At 37.4% G+C, this 19,994-nt stretch overlaps 2 protein-coding genes across 2 annotated transcripts; both read left to right on the forward strand.

The window, feature by feature from the left end:
* The first annotated feature begins 2,012 nt into the window (after positions 1–2,012).
* On the forward strand, positions 2,013–14,826 carry fam117ab (family with sequence similarity 117 member Ab). The gene is made up of 8 exons (XM_084134921.1): positions 2,013–2,376; positions 3,456–3,610; positions 5,839–5,958; positions 6,154–6,240; positions 11,031–11,144; positions 11,310–11,460; positions 13,418–13,538; positions 13,690–14,826. Exons 1-8 carry the CDS (start codon positions 2,274–2,276, stop codon positions 13,868–13,870), a joined length of 1,032 nt encoding a protein of 343 aa, XP_083991047.1. The 5' UTR covers positions 2,013–2,273; the 3' UTR covers positions 13,871–14,826.
* Positions 14,827–16,823: 1,997 nt separating this feature from the next.
* ndufa4b (NDUFA4 mitochondrial complex associated b) lies at positions 16,824–19,018 on the forward strand. The gene is made up of 4 exons (XM_084134926.1): positions 16,824–16,985; positions 18,303–18,391; positions 18,457–18,517; positions 18,686–19,018. Exons 1-4 carry the CDS (start codon positions 16,944–16,946, stop codon positions 18,740–18,742), a joined length of 249 nt encoding a protein of 82 aa, XP_083991052.1. The 5' UTR covers positions 16,824–16,943; the 3' UTR covers positions 18,743–19,018.
* The last annotated feature ends 976 nt before the right edge of the window (positions 19,019–19,994 follow it).

Here is a 19,994-nt window from a genome sequence, read left to right on the forward strand (position 1 = left end):
TTCAGACCATATAATGCAAATGCAAAAATGCAAAATTGAAACCAGACATTCTTTTTTTGTTGTTTTTCCAGTACATTATCAATGGATATTTGCCTTTTTCTCCCCTTTTTCAATTTTACTTTTGCTAAATTGTGACTTCAGAAACAAACATTCGAATAAATGAAATCTAACCGATTTTCTATTTTTCCATTTTTCGTCTTGTAATTTGCGCCGTGGGCGGTACCATTAGCATGGGGGTGTGGCCGTGGACTAACTTTACTATCATTTCATTGATGTAACTGCTTTATTTACACTGCATGCACGTTTGAGGAGAAGTTTAAAAGACGGAACACAGGACAACATTTTTCACCCGAAGTGCCATAACTTTTATTATTAGGCTAATAGTCTATGTAGCCTACTAAATTATAAGGCAGTCTCGGACCGGCCATCGGGAGCAGCCGGTAAAAGTGAAATCCCGGTGGCCTGGGTATGATTTGGCACATTGCCCAGCTTGTTTTTTATTTATTTATTCGAGCACATTAAATTCGCCATTCGATAATGAATCAGCACTATAGACATTAAATATTGTATTAGCCTACAAACGAGAGCTAAAAACCTTTAAAAAAAATGGGGGGGGGGGGGGGGGATATGCTTATTTTTTCTATATTTTTGCTTAGTAGGCTAGCTATAATTTTTATCGTTATTCTAGATTCCCGTGAAGGATCTTGAAAAGCGCTGCCACCCCCGTTCTGCTGCACTGAAAATGAACTGCCTGGGATCTCGTGGTTGTGGCTGCCTAGGCTACTGTACCATGTAAAATGTATATTATATTATATTATATTATATTATATTATATTATATTATATTATATATTAATAAAATAAAGTAAGAATGAATAGGTAAATACAAACAAGGGCAATGTGCCAAATCATTCCCAGGCCACCGGGATTTCACTTTTCCCGGCTGCTCCCGATGGTCGGTCCGAGACTGCCTTATAATTTAGCACAGAATAATAATAATGATGGCACTTCGGGTGAAAAATGTCGTCCTGTGTTCCGTCTTTTAAACTTCTCCTCAAACGTGCATGCAGTGTAAATAAAGCAGTTACATCAATGAAATGATAGTAAAGTTAGTCCACGGCCACACCCCCATACTAATGGTACCGCCCACGGCGCAAATTACAAGACGAAAAATGGAAAAATAGAAAATCGGTTAGATTTCATTTATTCGAATGTTTGTTTCTGAAGTCACAATTTAGCAAAAGTAAAATTGAAAAAGGGGAGAAAAGGGCGAATATCCATTGATAATGTACTGGAAAAACAAGAAAAATTAATGTCTGGTTTCAATTTTGCATTTTTGCATTTGCATTGTATGGTCTGAAAACTGAATTGTGAAGCGTTACACGGACCATATCTCGCAACTCTGACTATTTTCCCTCTCAGTTCTGAGAAAAAAAAGTCTGAATTGTGAGCTATAAACTCGCTATTTGAGAAATACATTTGCAATTGCGAGAAAAAAGTCAAAATTGTCAGATAAAATGTCGCTATTACCTTTTTTTTTTAAAATTTGTTATTTCATGGCGGAAACAAGCTTCCATACATATCTCATTTGCACTTACACATTCAACATGCATTGCGACTGATTTGAAGTCAATGACATCAAACATCATTGCTTCAGCTTTTGTCAGTTTTGTCATCGGAAGTACACTAGCATATAGATGGCCTCAGAACTAAAAGAAAGCGACTCAAAGCCATACAACTTTTATTTTATGCGGTTTCTTGAAGTAGTAGGCCTATAGGCCCTACTGCACTCTAGCAGAGTTTGGCAAGTATTTGCATAGAAGTATCAGAATACTTTATTTTTGTGTGTGCGTGTCAATTAACACACTGCAAAAATTGCTGCACTGCATTTAATTATTTAAGATCAAGCCAAAATAATGTTTAAGTTAAATACTTGTTAATGTTAATATGGCGTATTTCTAGATAGCCATTTCTTTTAGCCAATCAAAAGGCGAATTCTGAAGGTATCCGCCCACTTCCTAAAATGAATGAAAGATCCGACAGAGCGTTTCGATAGGCAGAGTTCGGTTCACTCAGTTCAGTCAGTCGGTGTTTGTTGAGCAGCAGAGAAACTTATTCTCAACTCGTATACGATTAACTAAGCATATCTTGTAGTTATCTGTCAAGTTAAGAAACTAGATGTTTGCATGCGTCGTCTTCTACGCAGTTTTGTTATGTAACTACACAGACAAAAAGAAGCGTATGAGCCTATGACGCCAGAGTGTTTGTGGAGAAATGAAGATGTCCAGGAGCGGATCAGGTCTCCAGCCTCTTAAAGCTACTGTTCCCTTCACACTGCACAAACCAGCTGGAGCTGCCGTCACAAATATCACTTCAGGTGAAGTATATAATACACATCAGTGACTATCACACATGATCTGAGCCACTAAATGTCCTTGAAGATTAACAGGAAATGATTGAGTTTGAAAACACATTATTATTTGAATTTTTATTTTTATTTTATTTTATGTTCTTTAAACGATCTAAACGTATACATAAACTGTATTACGCTTATTTGAGCATTAAACTGTTTGTACTTTTTAGTATGGTTTCTCATTATCTCTGGGCAAAGATGAAATTTATCAGTGAGTTCATTTTCTTCTGGACTTAGTGCATAGTAACATCATCATCATATTAATTATAAATACTGGCTGTATGTTAACTTTAAACTTATAAATTACACTTATAAAAATGGATGGTATCGTATTATGTCCAATATACAGTGGGGACTATGCGAATCAAAATCTAATTTAAAGCTTGAAATAAAGAAGCTTTTTTGATTTAAAAAAAAAAAAAAGTATTTTATGAAGCAAGGCATTTTTATGACATTTGGAGAATAATAAAGAAGAAATATTTTCGATATTTCACTAATCAAATAATACAACACTGGTGGCACTGGTCATGTGAACTCCTCTGTACTAAAGGTCACATTTTCTTGCTTCCAGTGAAGCACAAGATGCTCTTTGAAACATCTCAAGTCATGGTGGAAAACATGATCTGGTTTTGTTCGTGTCAGCTACAGTGTTACCGTCATTAAAGCAAAAGACAGACAATCTAAATGCTAAGACATTGTGAAATTCATGTTAATCAGCTCAAATTGTTATATTTTAGAGATTCCATTGTATGTAATACATAATGTCTAAATATATATTTTCATATTCAGTAATTCAAGAACTTTTATGATCTATTCTAGACCAGTGAATTGTGAAGTTTAATACAAAAGAGGATATAGGAAGAAACTTGCAATACACACATTTATAAGAACAAGATGTTTAATAGCATGCTTCCTCATTGAAGTGTATAGATAATTGCTAAGCTCTGGTTTTCTCTCCATGCAATATACTGTGATCACTTTGATTTCAGGTGTTTTGTCTGAAAGCCTTTTTATTCAGTACACAAGCTTTCTTGGTTCCTCAGGTGATTGGACCAAAGCCGAGTGGTGTTTGCAGACTCGGATCCGGCGCACACTATCTTTGGATGCGATTGTGGGGCCGTACTTGCAAGGCCAGTGGCCCAAAGTGGGTGACAAACACAGTCCCAGCAGATACGGCAGGGAAGATAAATCCACACAGGTGAAGTGATTCAATGTCCTGGCTGAATCATGTGGGCCTGATCCAAATTATAATCCATCATATCACCGGCTCAGCCATTAGTGATATTCTGTGAAGTGTGTGATTTAAAAATAAAGAGGGCTTTTCACAAGGATGCCATAAAAGAACCATTTTTGGTACCCCAATGAACCTTTCAGAAAGGTCAAGTGGTCATAGTGTCAAGAACATTTAAAAAATCTAAAGAACCCTTTTCCACTATTAAAAAAACCCTTTTGTGGTATAGAAAGGTTTGTTGGAATTCTTCATGGAACCATAGATGCCAATAAAGAACCTTTATTTTTAATAGTGTATGTATTGTATAGATTCTAGATCAAGCTGTTTAAAGGTTCCATTTAATTGGAAGACTGTGGTATTCAATATAAATACCATGGTACATGAAAATGGTAATATTGTCCCCATATAGACCTAGTGTATTCAGTTTTAGGCCCTGTTTACACCTGGTAATAAGATGCGTTTTGGTTGATCGGATTTCAAGTGGACGACGCTAAATACAGGTGTTAACGGGATCTAAAAGGTTTTGAGCTTGTCCACTTTCGACCACTTCCAGAGGTAGTCGAAAGCGCATTCGACCGAATTGCTTTCGTAGTTTAGACGCTCATTTGGTAGAATGCGTTCGAACAGCCACAACATGCGTAAACATTATGTAAAGTGCCCTAGCCAGGCAGGATTTAAACTCTGTCAGCTGGAGACCCAAGTTTGGTTTGAAGATGAAAAACATACCAAGCACAATGTTCTCTCACCATTTCTGATTTCTAACACACACTCACAGCATTCGGTGTGGTCTTGTCTATCAGAGCAGTGAAGAAAGCTGATGCTCTCCTTATTGTTTCCATTGTCTGTCTGCATTCATATGTAAATTGCACAAGATTATTTTGTCCATTAGATCTAGAGATTTGAAAAAAACTACATTTACCCACCCATAGACCCTCCCCTCGAAGAAATCAGGACAGAAGTTGTTGAAAGTAAAATACCAGGTGTAAACAGGAATGTGTCTCCCTCGTCTACTTGCGATCCAACCAAAACGCATCTTAATACCAGGTGTAAACAGGGCCTGCCTTAGAATCAACATCAGTTTCAGGTGCCCTGATCACAAGTGGATAAGTTTTACCAACAGTGTGAGTCATTTGACTCACCCAAGACTTATGTTAATAACAGTGTAAACAGAGCCATGCAGTACCGTGGTAAATACCAGAGGTCCATTGTCTCTTCGGACACCATCACTGTACCTTGGTGTGCACAAACTAGGCTATTACATCACATCCTATGATTTACTGCAATCACTATGAACTTTAACCCTCAGCTCAGCTGTGAAGGGAAGTTGGCACATTAGCTTTTTATTTTTAAATATCATCTGTTTTCTGTTCCTTATAATATAAGCCAAAATTTCACGCTTCCTTTTATATTGTTGACTTAAGACTGTTTTACCACTAAAATTACCTTATAAATGAGTCTCTCTAAGTTAAATGTATTTTCTTTGCTTGTGATGCTGGTTAATAACAAAATATCTGATTGTACTAGTTCACCCAAAAATGAGAATTGTCTTTTTTTACTCAACCTAAGGCAAAATTAAACAAATCGTTCATTGAAAATCCTTATTGGGATGTCGTGGCTTCAGCCCTGGTTCCAAAATCGTTCATCCATGAAACAAAAGACGACATTTAGTGGAATGTTCACAAAGCTGTTTTTCATAGGATGAAAGCATGCAGGACAGACAAGCAGATCTTTTCTTCTGCATTGTGATGTACATCCGCGTCACGTGTAACGGTTTATCAGAAAAAAAAAAAATACTTGATTTTATTTATTGGTTGATTGGATTTTGAGATGTGGGCTTTGCACTCATAAGTGGAAGCAGATGAACACAAGCTTGCAGGGTCAGGGTTTAAGTGGAATAAATGATTGGAGAAGTCCTGCATATATGCACATCAGCAGGCATTTATGAGTTATGACATTTTGATTAAACATTATGAGGTCAAAAAACAAACATACAATCGTTCCCAATAAGATCTATAACATGCAATTATAAAATAGATGGGGTGAATTTTCATGTCAGGCCAACTTTAAAATAAGGCCAAAAATGCAATCCCTTTAAGAAATCAGCCAGCCCAGTACAACACAATTGCTGTCTAAGCAAAATAAAATGTTTAAAGTGTAATTTTATGTATTTATGATGGCTGTTATTTTTGTAAAAGACACCACATGTGTGGTTAGCTGGAGCTGAAAGAACAGCTGTTGGATTTCACAAACGCTCAGCATCATGGGGAAATTCAGAACATCTCCAGGATGGAAGTGACATGTGTGCAGGTTCATCGGTAAGTCAAACATCACAGTAAACATGCCACTTCAATTCTGTTATGGAAATAGCTTAAAACTATAGAAAGTTCATGTGTGGTGACTCATGGAAAATGTATTACTCTAGATCACACTACATACTGTATATGTGAGTAAGAAAATGTCTGCTGTTTCTCTGCTCTTTTTTTTGTTCTTGCACTGTTTTTCTTTCTAAGTTTTCCAAGCTGAAACAACAACTGCAACAGAAGCAAAGGTCAGGTTTTCCAGTTGGCAACCAAGAGAAACTGCACAACCAACATCAGGTACTAACACGCACACACAATCATTCTTTCTTTCTCGCTGTTCTATGCTCCCTGGTTCCTCATTCACAATCCTCATTTCTCTTTTCAACCTGAACATAAAATTAAACTGAGTTAATTGGAATTTGTCTAATTGTGCTTTAATTTTACTAAGGCAGTGGCTATTTGTGAAAAAGCTAAGTGTAAATAGGGTTAGATTCTATTTATACTTAATCCAAATAGTGGCAGATACTATTTGCACCTCAGTGTATTGTTGTACATTATAAAACAGTAGAAGATACGGTATCTCAGATTTAACCAAGATCACCAAAGTTAAAATACAAATCCAGTAAGTGAATACCAGGAAGAAGGACTTGGTTGGCAAGGGCTCTTAGCTTAGCATGTAGCACCATATCCAGTGGTACCCTTAATTAAAAATACCCATTAGGCACTTATTTCCACTTTTCAAATATTTTCTTCATTATTATTTTGAATGAACACCTCTCTGAGCTGATATGCGATAAAAATCAACAATGGGATCGGAAAAGGTGGATTCAAACTCTGGTCGGTCGCAGCAAAAGCTAAATTCACTATTCTTACTCATGCCACTGTTCGTTATCAAACAGGTTTCTTTTGTAAATTTTGTCTGTCTCAACCAACAAGGCAGGCTGTTTACACTTAGTGTTTTATTAAATGTTAGCTAGTCTTGCGTAGCCAGACCTTAAGACTGACGGAAGGTCTGGGCCCAGTTGCATGAAAGCCCTTAAAGGTGCTCTAAGTGATGTTGAGTGACGTCACTTCTTGTTGACGTTTAAAGTATTGTCAAACAAAACGGAGGCTAGCTAGACCCTCCCTCCTCCTCATCCGTGCACTAACCCCCCAAACCATACCCCAAATTTTTCTTGTTGGTTATTGGCTGGAACAGTTTATGTTTTGGGTGCGGGTTAGCCCAGTTCGTTTTTGTTGCCGTTTGTGGAGCCTGGGGTGTCTACAGAGACCGCGTTTTTTTACAGTGTGTTCAGGGGACAGGCAGCTAGCGGATGGTGAGGAGATGTTTGCTGTATGTGACAAAAAATTTTTGGCCTAAAAAACGCTTGACATCGCTTAGAGCACCTTTAAGGTTAAGGGCTCCCTTAGTGAAACATGGGTTGCATGTTTGGGTATTGGAATATTGAATAAAAACGCTCCAAATCCTATGGACTGTTCAGCAGATGGGACCTGAGACCTGAGAGTTTATTTTGAACCCCAGACTTTCTACAGTAGATGGCTGAGGAGCAGAGAACTATGTGCGCACAGTTGAGCTGTGAGCTGCATCCATGCATTTCTTTAAGGTACATCAAGCTAGAGACAGGCACCATCCTTCTTGGGGATGAGAAAGTAGAGGCTATAAAAACCTGTGGGCAGCGGGCACCTTTTCTACCACACACTATGCTAGCAAAACCTGTATCTCGGCTTGGAGGACATGAGAGTTGGCATCCGAGACCAAAGTGTAAGTCACACCCCTGAAGCGGGGGGGTCTACTAGTGAATTGGAACGAGCAACCCCTTTTTATTGTATCTAAAACCCAATTAAACACGCCTGGAATGGCTTCCCAAGCCTCCACTAGAAGGAAACGGGTAGCACTTCGCTGGCTGGAAGCCCTGCTTAAACTTGGGATCTGCTTTCTGCTGGGGCTGAGCGGGTATGGAAGCCAGATTGGCGTGCTGCTGAGTCAACGGCAATTTAGGATAACTTGAAGCAAGCCGAGGAACTTTCTCTCTTTGGCAGAAAATGGCACGTCACCTGCAATTGTCTTCGGTGTTGCCGAATTATTTTTTTCCATATTTTTTCATCACATCCACTGTTCGCTTGAATTAATTATCTCATGTCAGGCTTTCGTCTTCTGCGCAAGAGTGTCTGATTATAGCGGCAAGCTTGGGTGTTTTTCCCCCATCTTTCAAGAAACATTTTTTTTTCCTTGGTCCAGTTTGGTTTAAATTTCTTGTTTCCAGTAGCCTACTGTAAAGCTGCTTAGCACACAGGGCTAGGCATCAAGCCGCGTGACATCTTGGACACCAAACATGTCATTATCTACTTTAGTGCTTCAAGGCTGCAAAAAATCTGTGAATCTAATTACCAAACAGGCAAAGTGGCATTGATGTGCGACTGTGCGAGTACAATACAGTAACAACGAGCTGGACAAGTATAATGTAATTTTATGAAAAACTATGCGAGTGGCGCGGCAGGATTTTGAGCGTCCTCGGGTGTTGTAGCTGGACTCATAGAGATGTGCTCGAATTTTAGGATGCTCTGTAGTCTGTCAGACCGCCTTTAATAATTTCCATAGCTCAAATATTGTAGTACAGCTGTATAGTTTAGTAAATGTAAAACTTGTTCAAAAGTCAGTGGTCCATTATGTTCTGTTTATTGTGTGAGATTTCGTAACTATAACAACCGCTTCTCCATTGCTGTGCTTTGCCAGAAACTATTGCAAAATGCTTAGTATAAACACTCTTAGTGACGTTTGTTGCAATGCTCTTAAAGATATCCCTTGCCTCAGGGATTTTTCCCCCTCAGGGATACCTTTAAGTCAAACCACTTAAGAGGTTTCATGCAGCCGGGCACTGGACTCCACCATTCCATTCATTGGCCAAGGTCCGCCCAAAAGCCTGACCGGCATGTGAAAATATAACGTTTGATGTCCCTACAATAAACCGGCATGTAAACCTTTGGGTCGTATTTTATAAAGTCTATGCTGTGAAATTCACATACTTCTGAAAATCCAGCGTTTAGTTGATCCTGATAAGTGCTCATTGTCACAGTTGTAAACACGATGGCTTTCTACTTTTATGAGGGGGTTTGGCATCACAACAGCTTTGTTTCCAGGCAGATCATTAAAGAACGCGACACACACGTCTCCAGGAAATCATGTAGAATTCAACCTATCAGATGATGACTTCCAATTTTGTGTGCCTTATTATGCATCAAACGTTCGGTCCATATGCGTGACTTCTGAGGCTGAGTCTGAGTCTAAATGTTGCTTGCATTTAAGGAGGGACCCCAGTCATATCCAAGGATCATATCATAGAGACTTTTTTATTTTTATTTTACTTAGTTAGCAACCACCCAGAACACCAAACAAAGCAATATGCTAACAGCCACGTACAACACCTTAGCAACATGGCAACACCCTAGAATAGTGACAGTGAGTTTTGCACAGGCAAACAGCTTTTACTTTTTATTTAAAATATGTAAACATTTAGTCATTATTTGTATTATTTAACTAGCTAGTTTTTGCGTGAAAATCTCGTATCAGTGTGCTACGACACATTTTTGCATATGAAATTAGAATAAGATCCTGTTTGTGTTGTAGTTTAGTGGGCTCATTATTGGCTGTACCAAAGCTCATAAAATTCAGATGAGTTCAGTGGTCTGTGGGTGAAGCCTTCATATGCACTCAAGTGATATATTCTGACACATGTACAAAAATGTTAGAGGAAGTGTGGAGGATTGCAAAATGTAACAGGAAGAGTGGTTGTCAAAACTAAGCTGTTCTGCTTTAACACATGCTGGCCAGCTGCAAACAGAAATCACAATAATTAAATTAAGTTATTAATTAAATAGTTTTATTTCATTTTGTATTATGGTTCCTAATAAACAGTTTAGTTTTAGTTGGATATGAAGGTGTTTTTCTGACTATTGTCATTGTTAGTTTTTATCCATTACTACATGTTTTAACACCAAATTGAAGGCCATCCTTCTGCCACATGACATGCACAGCACTTTATTAGATATGTACTGTAAACTTGGTATTATAATCGCTACTACAAGTTTTATTAAACACGTACAACAATGCAGGAGACTGCAGTACTCACTGACAATGAAATGAGCAATAAGTATTGTCAAGTCATCGTTATTTATATAGCAATACACATTGTTTCAAAGCAGCTTTAAAGTGATAACAGGAAAATTCTTCAGTGATTCAGACAGTTCAGTTTGGCTGTACACTTGTACAGCAGCTCTAAAAGAAAAGTTTCATTTTTCAGCTGAAGTCAGTTCAGTGTTGATACAGTTCCGTTGTAAAGATCATCAATTATTAAATTAGTTAATTTCATCTTTGTAACATCCATCATTCATCTTCAGGGCATTAATGATTCAACTCCATAAAGTGGATCCACTCAGGTGCACATTGGAGAACAACTAGTTGCGGATGGATGGATGGATGGATATACACACACACACATATATACATGGATATATACACACACACACACACACACACACACACACACACGGACATACACACACACATAACATGGATACACACACACACACACACACACACACACACACACACACACACACGGATATACACACACACATACATGGATATACACACACACACACCAGGCTAAGGAGAATAATTAAATCAGAACATCCAGCATGGATTGAAAATATAAAACTGAAACCATCTTTTTAGTTTTTGTCTAATGCTCTTGCATATAAATAAACATTCAAACAAATCCCCTTATCTTTGCTAACTTCATCTTAAATTGTGACCATGAAATGTGTCATATGTGTGATGTGGTAATTTTCATCATTCTCAGGAGTTTGAAGATGTATTGCATGCCTTTAAAGTCTGTTTGTTGTTCACCTACAATTTGGGGATAAAAATGTAGGAAACGGGAAAACTCAGTTTCTGTTAATAAAAAAAGTGGCCACTGACAATAGAAAGGATAATAATAGCATTAGCTCAATTTAAAACCAATAGATAAAAATGGAAAGGCCTTGTAATCATAGTAGTACCAATATGTGTGCGTTTCCTGTCTTCTCAGTCCTCGGCTGCGTCATTGACTCGGCTGCCGTCACGTCTTCGACACAGTGAAGAGAGACTAGATCAGGAGCTGGAGAAAGTCTTCATACATTATTCACCCGTTGACCACTGTGGAGTAAGTTTCTTAACACTTTTCACTGTCTGAACTGATTGTGAAGGCTGATGTCATGCTAATTTGCATTTGGATAACCGAGCCCAAATGCTCAGGTTTAAAAAAAAAAAAAACCTGCACAACTGGAAACGTATGTAACTGTATTTGTTTTTCTTTTGTTTTTTTTAGCTATATGAGGTTCCTGATGGCCACAGGGCTCCTGTTCCACACCTGAGCTCCAGGAGTGGGTTTCAGATCGAGTCTTCTTGTGTATCTTCCCAGTCCTCTTTATCTTCATTCACATCTTGCACTCCACAGCGCCCTTTAGATCTTGATACTGGTAGGTCTCTTTTCTTTTTTTTCTTTTTTTTACTCTCACTGTATGTAACGGTGGACAGACGTCCCTGTTTCCGCAGACAATCCTGGTTTTTGGTGTCCTGTCCCCGACTAAATCTATCCAAAACACCCTTCAAATACACAACAAAAGGCCTGACCCACATACTCTGCAGGTTACCAGAGCAATTTTGTAGTGATTATTTTCACCAACAGAGGGCTGCAAGCTACATTGTTTTTGTACAGTATGTACTGTATACCAGGGCTTGAACGGGGTGTGTTTGTTTTGCACACAGTTTTAGACATTCCCAAAAAAGTTCAGCAACCACCGTGCAGTAATTCCCACACACATCTTAACTATATCACATGGGTGAAAGTATAACTTGATATAAATAAATAAAAGATTAACTAAACAATTACACTTGCATCATTTACATTTACAGGAATAACTTTGTGCTCAAAATAAGTCTAAAATTCTAAATAATAAGCCTAATTAGGGCTTATTAAATGGTAAATATAATAATGGAATATAAAAGTATAATATGGCAAAGATCCATTTCCAAAAGCACAAACATTAAAGAACACTTGAAAAGTAAAAAAGTTGTAATATCGATTCTAAAGTCCCAAGAATCAATCTTTTTTAATCTATGCGGTTTTCAGTTGATGACTGAACAAAACTTTGTAGCGTGCCGCCACCATAGATATCCATATAATGCTAGATGTCTTAAGGCGGAGTCACTTCCGGCATCACCGGCGGCCATCTTGCCACAGGGAAGCTGTGCATTAAGGTGAGTGATCAGCACGCACACAAATCCTCTTATCTCGCTGAAATCTTGACGGATTTACAAACGGTTTGGTTTCTTACAAATGTTATTAACGTGGCTATAATTCTTTCATATGGAAGTCAATTGTTATAATTATTCATATGTATGCAGTGTCATAACTACATCTCTGAGGTTTATAACAAACCAAACCATTTGAAAATCGGTAGAAAATTGAGCAAGTTATGGTTATTTAAAAGTACATGCACCATGTTACGAGTGAGCGAGCTTCCTGTGGCAAGATGGCCGCCGTGTGCGGACGTCGACCTACATTGGCCAGCAGCGCGGACGAGACATCTAGCGTTTATTATATGATATCTATGGCCGCCACCCCCCAAAGGACATTGCATTATAACAGAGTATTATATTTATTCTATTATATTATATACTCGGGTAAGCCGTGTAACACTAGTTTGTTCATTCAATAGTATTCGTGCGCTGAAAGTGATGTACTGTAGATGTGTGATGAAAATAAAAAGAGTTAATCCGGAAGCAAGTGGTCACTGGGGATGCTTTTGAAATGCATAATAATTCCAGGTGAAAACGGTAATGAGTCTTGGCTGACCATTTGTGATCGGATCACTGAAAATGCATCTAAATACCATGGTGGGCTTCTGTCTCGCATGCTCCATTTCCGTGATATTGTGTATAATTTCTGGCCATCGGAGCTGCTATCAATGTGCGGGAGTCTTCCGGAACTTCCAGGAAATATGGGATGTCTGGAAATATTTTTATGACGGCTCCCATTTAAATGTTCATATTTAAAAAAAAAAATAGTAGAAACATAATTGTCATTAACACAATTATGTTAAAATGGTTCTTGAAAGGCGCTTTTATAAATACAATGTATTATTATTATTATTAAAATGTAATTTCTATAACATTATTATTATTATTATTAAGTAGCCTATACAAATCCGTTAACTTTAACCTTTAATATTATAGTAATGTACCAAAGTTTGGGTTAGTTTCACTCACCAAATCATAATGATAATTAATTATAATAATAGAATGTTAGTATATGGAACTGACAACTATTAAAAAACATACAAGAAATATATTGTCACATTTTTTTAGTTTATAAATAACTTGCTATGTATTCTTGTCTGATTTGAACTGACTGTTACCCTGCTCTGTCCTCAGTTGGGGAGGTAAACTCATGTATCCTGATGTTGTCCTCATCACCACGGCCTAATAACAGCTACTGCTTCCAGAGAGATCCGCCAGAGGGCTGTGAGAGAGTCCGAGTGTGTGAAGAGAACGTGTAAGTATAGGCATACAATGACAGGGTGTTTCTATGTGGTGTTCTGAGTGGTCACTGCATTTTGCTTTGAACAACACTACTGTTTTTTGTAGTTTTCCTTCACCTTGCATCAAGTCTTTTTTTAATTTTTTATTCCTATCCTCTAATTCAGCCCACCATGCTTGGATCAGGTGTATGTATCCTCTTGCCCCGACCCCAACAAAGTGAACTTCACCACACACACAGGCTCAGCCTTCTGCCCTGTCAATCTCCCGAAGCCCCTCCTTCCTCCAGTGGACTTCCTGATCTGCAGCCTCTCAGTTTCTCCAGGGTCCTGCTGGGTGGGACAGTGATGACTTAATAAGAGAGAGAGAGCGAGAGAAGAAGTGACTGTGTCTTTAAAAACACTTTTTGAACAGTGTTCAGTCTTTGTTGAACAGTGAAAAATGTATACATTTATTTTCCAATTTAAAAAGTAATTGTAATACGAGTACCAGCTTCTTTAAATTTCTTTAATGAGAGTGTCCTAATGAGAGAAATATCCTGTTGGAATGGCAGACAGGATAGATTTATGGTTTAATAATAGGCAGTTTTATAAGAAAAAGGCTATCCTTTGAATATTGAAAAGGGAAGAATGAGTAGATTTGTTTGTTATATAAAGACAAATGGTACTATTAAGGCAATGCTTGTGTTTTAAATCAGTATTTCACCCACTTCAGCATTATAATGAACAAAGAAATTATCAAATGTTTTAATTTTTATATTTGTACCTTAGCTTTATTTAGTTACAGTTATTGAAAAGGTCAGAAGATGGTATTGTGGGTGGGTTTCAGTGGGTATATTCATGTCATTGGATTTAAGGTGAATTCCAGTCATATTTACATTCACCCTTTACATTTGTGCTTTTTACAAAAGTCGATTCTTTTGGTTTAATAAATGTTACAATTGTGTACCTTGAACATATAAATGTTAATTTTTTACTTGTATAGATGAATCTGGATATGAATGTAAGCTCAGTTGAGTGTTCTGTACTGTTTGCACATACGTTTTTGCTAAACATAAGCTATATAATGTGGTGACGCACTATTTGACTTCAAAGTATTTCTTTATTCAATGTGCTCATTTAATGCACATGATTTTTGTTGATGTTTTAAGCTTGGGTTAAAATGCTTTATATTCAGATGTATTAATTTGAACTATTGGCCTTCCTGTTGGGAAGTGCTTGGGGAAACTACATGCAAATTGATGATTCGTCAGTCTTGTTTTATTATTGTTGTTCTTTTATTGCTATAAATCAATTTAAAAATTATTGCATGTCTGCAGTATGTTTTGGCACTGTTAAAAGGAGAACAAGAATGTAAAAAAAAAAAAAAAAAAAAAAATGTAAGTGCTAATCTCACGTCATGTAATCTGCACTAAACAGAAAAATGTATTTGTGTGCCCTTACAGTTTTTTTCACAATTCAATTTCCTATCTGCTGCTGCGGCAAACACAGAATGTTTCCATATGGGAATCAAATATGAATGTTATCTCTTTTTTTGTAACCAAAAACAGTCTTTCCCAGAACGTTTTTATTGCTAGCTGGATCCCATGTGCCTTGTCAAATTTCATTTATTTTTCTGTGAAAGGCCTAGCTGCTATCATCTCAGGAAAATAAATGAAATTTGACAAGGCACATGGGATGCCTTGTCAAATTTCATTTATTTTCCTGATATGATAGCAGCTAGGCCTTTCACAGAGAGGGCTTAGATTAAGCCAGAAGTTAAAGTTTAAGGCCTTAGTTAAAGGGATATTTCTCCCAAAAATGGAAATTCTGTCATAATTTACTCACCCTTATGTCGTCACAAACCTGTAAGACTTCCTTTCATCTTCGGAACACAAATGAAGATCTTTTTGATGAAATCTGAGAGCTTTCTGTCCTTCCATAGACAACTACCACTCTGACGCTTCAAAAAGTTCATTAAGAGATTGTAAAACTAATCCATATGAATTGAGCAGTTTAGTCCAAATTTTCTGAAGAGACTCAATCGCTTTATATGATGAATAGATTTAATTTAGGTTTTTATTCACAAACATTGATCAGCGAACATAAACAGAAGCTCAACTGAACCTGCGTAACACGAGAATGAACCTCATTGGTTCTTGTGGAAGTTCAAACGTGCTGCGTAACACGAGAATGAACCTCATTGGTTCTTGTGGAAGTTCAAACGTGCTGCGTAACACGAGAATGAACCTCATTGGTTCTTGCGGAAGCTCAAATGTGCTGCGTAACACGAGAATGAACCTCATTGGTTCTTGCAGAAGCTCAAACGTGCTGCGTAACACGAGAATGAAACTCATTGGTTCTTGCAGAAGCTCAAACGTGCTGCGTAACACGAGAATGAACCTCATTGGTTCTCGCGCATCAAGCGAACATGCTTGAGCTTCCGTTACCACAAGGGATGTGTGTGTTGATGAAATGTTTATATGTGAATAAAAGCCTAAATTCAATCTGTTCATCACATAAAGTGATCGTGTCTCTTCAGAAAATTTGGAATAAACCGCTCAACACATATGGATTATAGTTGTACGATCTCTTTGACAGAAAGCTCTCAGATTTCATTAAAAATATCTTAATTTGTGTTATGAAGATGAACGAAAGTCTTATGGGCTTGAAACGGCATGAGGGTGAGTAAATGTAAAGAATTATAAATTTTGGGTGAACTAACCCTTTAAATTAGGAAATTAGGTTGTGTGTTAACATGCATTTTAGTGTGGGACTGGGCTGAAGCCTTGTCTGTGAAACTGGGCATTGATGTTTTAAAACAATTAGTTACTAGAATTTCAGATGATAGAGGATTCAAAGAAACTAAATGTAGGCTATTACAGAGCTCTAAGCCAAATAATTTACTTTTATTTACCAGCATGTAATAGACCTCGATCATTTTGTCTGACAACGACAGTAGGCTACAGTGCCAACCCTATTTGATTTTTTATAAGGACGAATATCTCTGGCCCGAGGTGTGAATGAGACTCAATGGAGGTTCTCTGACTTCAATACAGAACAATCGTAAAGCTGTTAAGACATCTCAATTGTTGAAAATGATAATTGATGTAGGCTATTAGTTGTATGATTGATTTTCTGATGCAAGATGCAGAGTTGTGGATTTGTATAGACTCAAGTGTTTTGCATATCTCTGTATTGCCCTATGTTATTGCAATAAAAAAAAGAAAGAAAGAAAGAAAGAAAAAAAGAATAAAGACTCAATGGAGGAATGAATGTCTAACCCGCGGGCGCCCTCTGTCGGCTGTCGCCAGAAAAGATGCACAGCTAAGCGCATTTATATCAGGCATCCCTTGATACTCCGCTCATTCTCCTAGTCAGTTGAGGGTACGTCGAACGCCTTTCAAATCCTGCTCTGTATAGACATATTTTTGGAGTTTGACATGCTGAATACCGTACTGAAACAACTGAAAAGCCACCCGGCTGTAAGTATTTCAGATTTGATACTGATGATGCTCATGTCTGTTAATGATGAGAATTCATTTATTCTCTCCAATCATGTCTCTGAATCATTTCAGGCGTTACGCGTTTACTAATACATCCTCTGCTCGGGATGATGCACTTCATTTTATAGGCTGTTTGATAAGGTTTCAATAAACTTAACGGCCACATAGGGGATGTCACGTCACAGTGATTAGAAATTCTGGCCATTCTGTGATGGAGAGGGTATTGGCATTTCCCAAATGTATTTCGAACTATATATACCGCGTGCTCGTGAATTCCCCATATAACAACAGCGTCTGAGCACGTATGCCTGCTGTAGCCTAGATAATGCCTGCATATATCTGTCATATATGGCTGTTCAGCAGCTGTCAAGGGCATTGAGGTTAAATCAGCTTTGCCTCTTTTATTCATTTAGCATAACAGCTTCCTATCGAGACTTACAAGACTTAAGCATAAAACATTAGAACAGAACATACATTAGCCCGTGTGAAGGAATTCTAATGTGGTTGATCGGCAACATTTTGATTTTTGAATATAAAAAAAAACAACAACAACAACAACAAAAAAAACATTATATTCTATTACATCAAATTATGTTTCAGGTCTAATATACAGTGCTATGCATAAGTTTAGACACCCATGCTACAGTTGACTAAAAAGAGGAATAAAAAAATCATTTTTGGAATTAAAATAGCCCCACATCATCACATAGCCTTCACCATACCTAGAGATTGGCATGGTTTTATTTCAGTTAGCCAAATAGCTGGTTTGATTTGCATTGAGAGATGATCTTATGGAAAGTACTCCATGCCAATCTCTAGGTATGGTGAAGGCTATGTGATGATGTGGGGCTATTTTAATTCCAAAGGCCAAGGGAACTTTATCAGGATGCATAGTATCCTGGATCCATGAAGTAACTGGCCTTTAAAAATAAAAATCTGCCTGCCTCTATGGGAATTTAACATAGGGGTGTCCAGACTTATGCACCCTGTATTTTAAGGAAGAACATTTATTTATTTACGATACATTATTCATTCACAAAGAAAATTAGTGTCCTTAAAGGTTGGATTTTTCCTAATTTTTTTAATTAAGGCATTAAGTTCAATTTCCAAAAGATGATTTTTTATTCTTCTTTTTAGTCAACTTTAGCATGGGTGTCTAAACTTATGCATAGCACTGTATGATGATAACAGGGTTGACATCTATAGGCGGCATAATAGGCAGGTTATTGGTTGTTCAGCTGTATTTTGAGCAGTCATTTTTTAGTAATTCATTTATAATTCTTTCTCTCTTTGAAGTTGATTCCTCTCTTTATTTTCATCGGTGGCGGAGCGACCATGTCTATGCTATACCTGGGCCGCCTCGCTCTAAAGAACCCTGACTGCTCGTGAGTAACCTTTTCATTCAGTACCTTATCAAACATATGGAGAACTGACTGAAATCTGTCAACAGATGGGATCGCAAGAACAACCCAGAGCCATGGAATAAGCTGGGGCCAAATGACCAGTACAAGGTGAAAGCAACATTTATGTAGAACACTTGTTTTTGTCCATTTCTGATTATGCAGCTTTGTATATTTAGCTATTATAGCCAAATAGTCTCATGGTGGTAATATTCTGTACTTTTTTGTTAGTGTATTAATATTTAATAATATAAATTAACCAATTTTCACCTCCCACAGCTCTTCTCTGTCAACATGGACTACTCTAAACTGGAGAAGGACAGGCCTGACTTCTGAGCAAAGTGAATCAGCTGGGTGTGGTAAACGCTGCACTTACTGCCCCGGCCTATTCAGAATGACATCTAGAATGTGAATCACCATTTAAAATCTTTAAAGAAACGGAAAGTGAGCACATACACATAAGCTATAAGATCTGAATGTATATCTTTAGTTGGAAACAATATTTTCTTTACAGATACACATATTGACACCTCAAAGGAAATGCATCATCAAACCTGTAACAATATCATCTATAGTTAACTTCCTGTTATCCAAATAAACAAGACAGACAGCAATAAAAGAAGTGTTGTGTGTGTGTGTGGTTCAGGTATGGGGAAAAATGTCCCCACAGAGATGGCAATATCTGAAAATCCTTGTCCTTGTGGGGACATTTTTTGGTCCCCATAAGGAAAACATTTTATAAATCATACAGAATTGTGCTTTTTTATGCTTTTATAACTGTAAAAATGCAGAAAATTTTCTGTGATTGGTAGGGTTAGGGGATAGAATCTACAGTTTGTACAGTAGGCTATAAAAGTCATTATGTGTATGGAAAGTCCTCATAAAGCATGGAAATTCAACACTCTGTTACTCTGACAGAGGGTATTTTGCCTTACAATAGATGGCGCCATTTACTCAAAAACGACTTTGGTCGTTTGGTCAGACTTAAAGAGATAGTACACCCAAAAATGACAATTCTGTCATCATTTACTCACCCGCGAGTTGTTCCAAACCTGTATTAATTTCTTTCCTCTGCTGAACACAAAAGAAGATATTTTGAAGAATGTCAGTAACCAAACTTATGGGACCACCTCAATAGTATTTCTTTTCCATACTATGGAAGTCAATGGGGCCCATCCACTGTTTAATATCTATCTATCTATCTGTCTGTCTGTCTGTCCGTCCGTCCGTCCGTCCATCCATCCATCCATCCATCTATCTGTCTGTCTGTCTGTCTGTCTGTCTGTCTGTCTGTCTGTCTATCCATCTATCCATCTATCTATCTATCTATCTATCTGTCTGTCTGTCTATCTATCTATCTATCTATCTATCTATCTATCTATCTATCTATCTATCTATCTATCTATCTATCTATCTATCTATCTATCTATCTATCTATCTATCTATCTATCTATGTTGGATTGCCTCCTGTCATTTAATTAAAGATCGAATGTGGAATACCACTTTGCAATACCACTTTATTCTGAAAGGGGGCGATATTATGTAAGTTTACTTTATGTATTTATTTATTTTTTGCACATGAAAATAC

Source organism: Abramis brama (assembly GCF_963993115.1).
Source record: "Abramis brama genome assembly, chromosome: 14".
Lineage (NCBI taxonomy): Eukaryota > Metazoa > Chordata > Actinopteri > Cypriniformes > Leuciscidae > Abramis > Abramis brama.

What these genes read in the sequence shown, in the direction of transcription:
- fam117ab (XM_084134921.1), top strand. Translation starts at nt 2,274, where the DNA reads ATGAAGATGTCCAGGAGCGGATCAGGTCTCCAGCCTCTTAAAGCTACT. An exon ending in GGGAAGATAAATCCACACAG is followed by an intron (nt 3,611 to 5,838) that starts GTGAAGTGATTC and finishes TTTTTGTAAAAG; the next exon opens with ACACCACATGTGTGGTTAGC. An exon ending in AACTGCACAACCAACATCAG is followed by an intron (nt 6,241 to 11,030) that starts GTACTAACACGC and finishes CTGTCTTCTCAG; the next exon opens with TCCTCGGCTGCGTCATTGAC.
- ndufa4b (XM_084134926.1), top strand. Translation starts at nt 16,944, where the DNA reads ATGCTGAATACCGTACTGAAACAACTGAAAAGCCACCCGGCT. An exon ending in CTAAAGAACCCTGACTGCTC is followed by an intron (nt 18,392 to 18,456) that starts GTGAGTAACCTT and finishes ATCTGTCAACAG; the next exon opens with ATGGGATCGCAAGAACAACC. An exon ending in GGCCAAATGACCAGTACAAG is followed by an intron (nt 18,518 to 18,685) that starts GTGAAAGCAACA and finishes CACCTCCCACAG; the next exon opens with CTCTTCTCTGTCAACATGGA.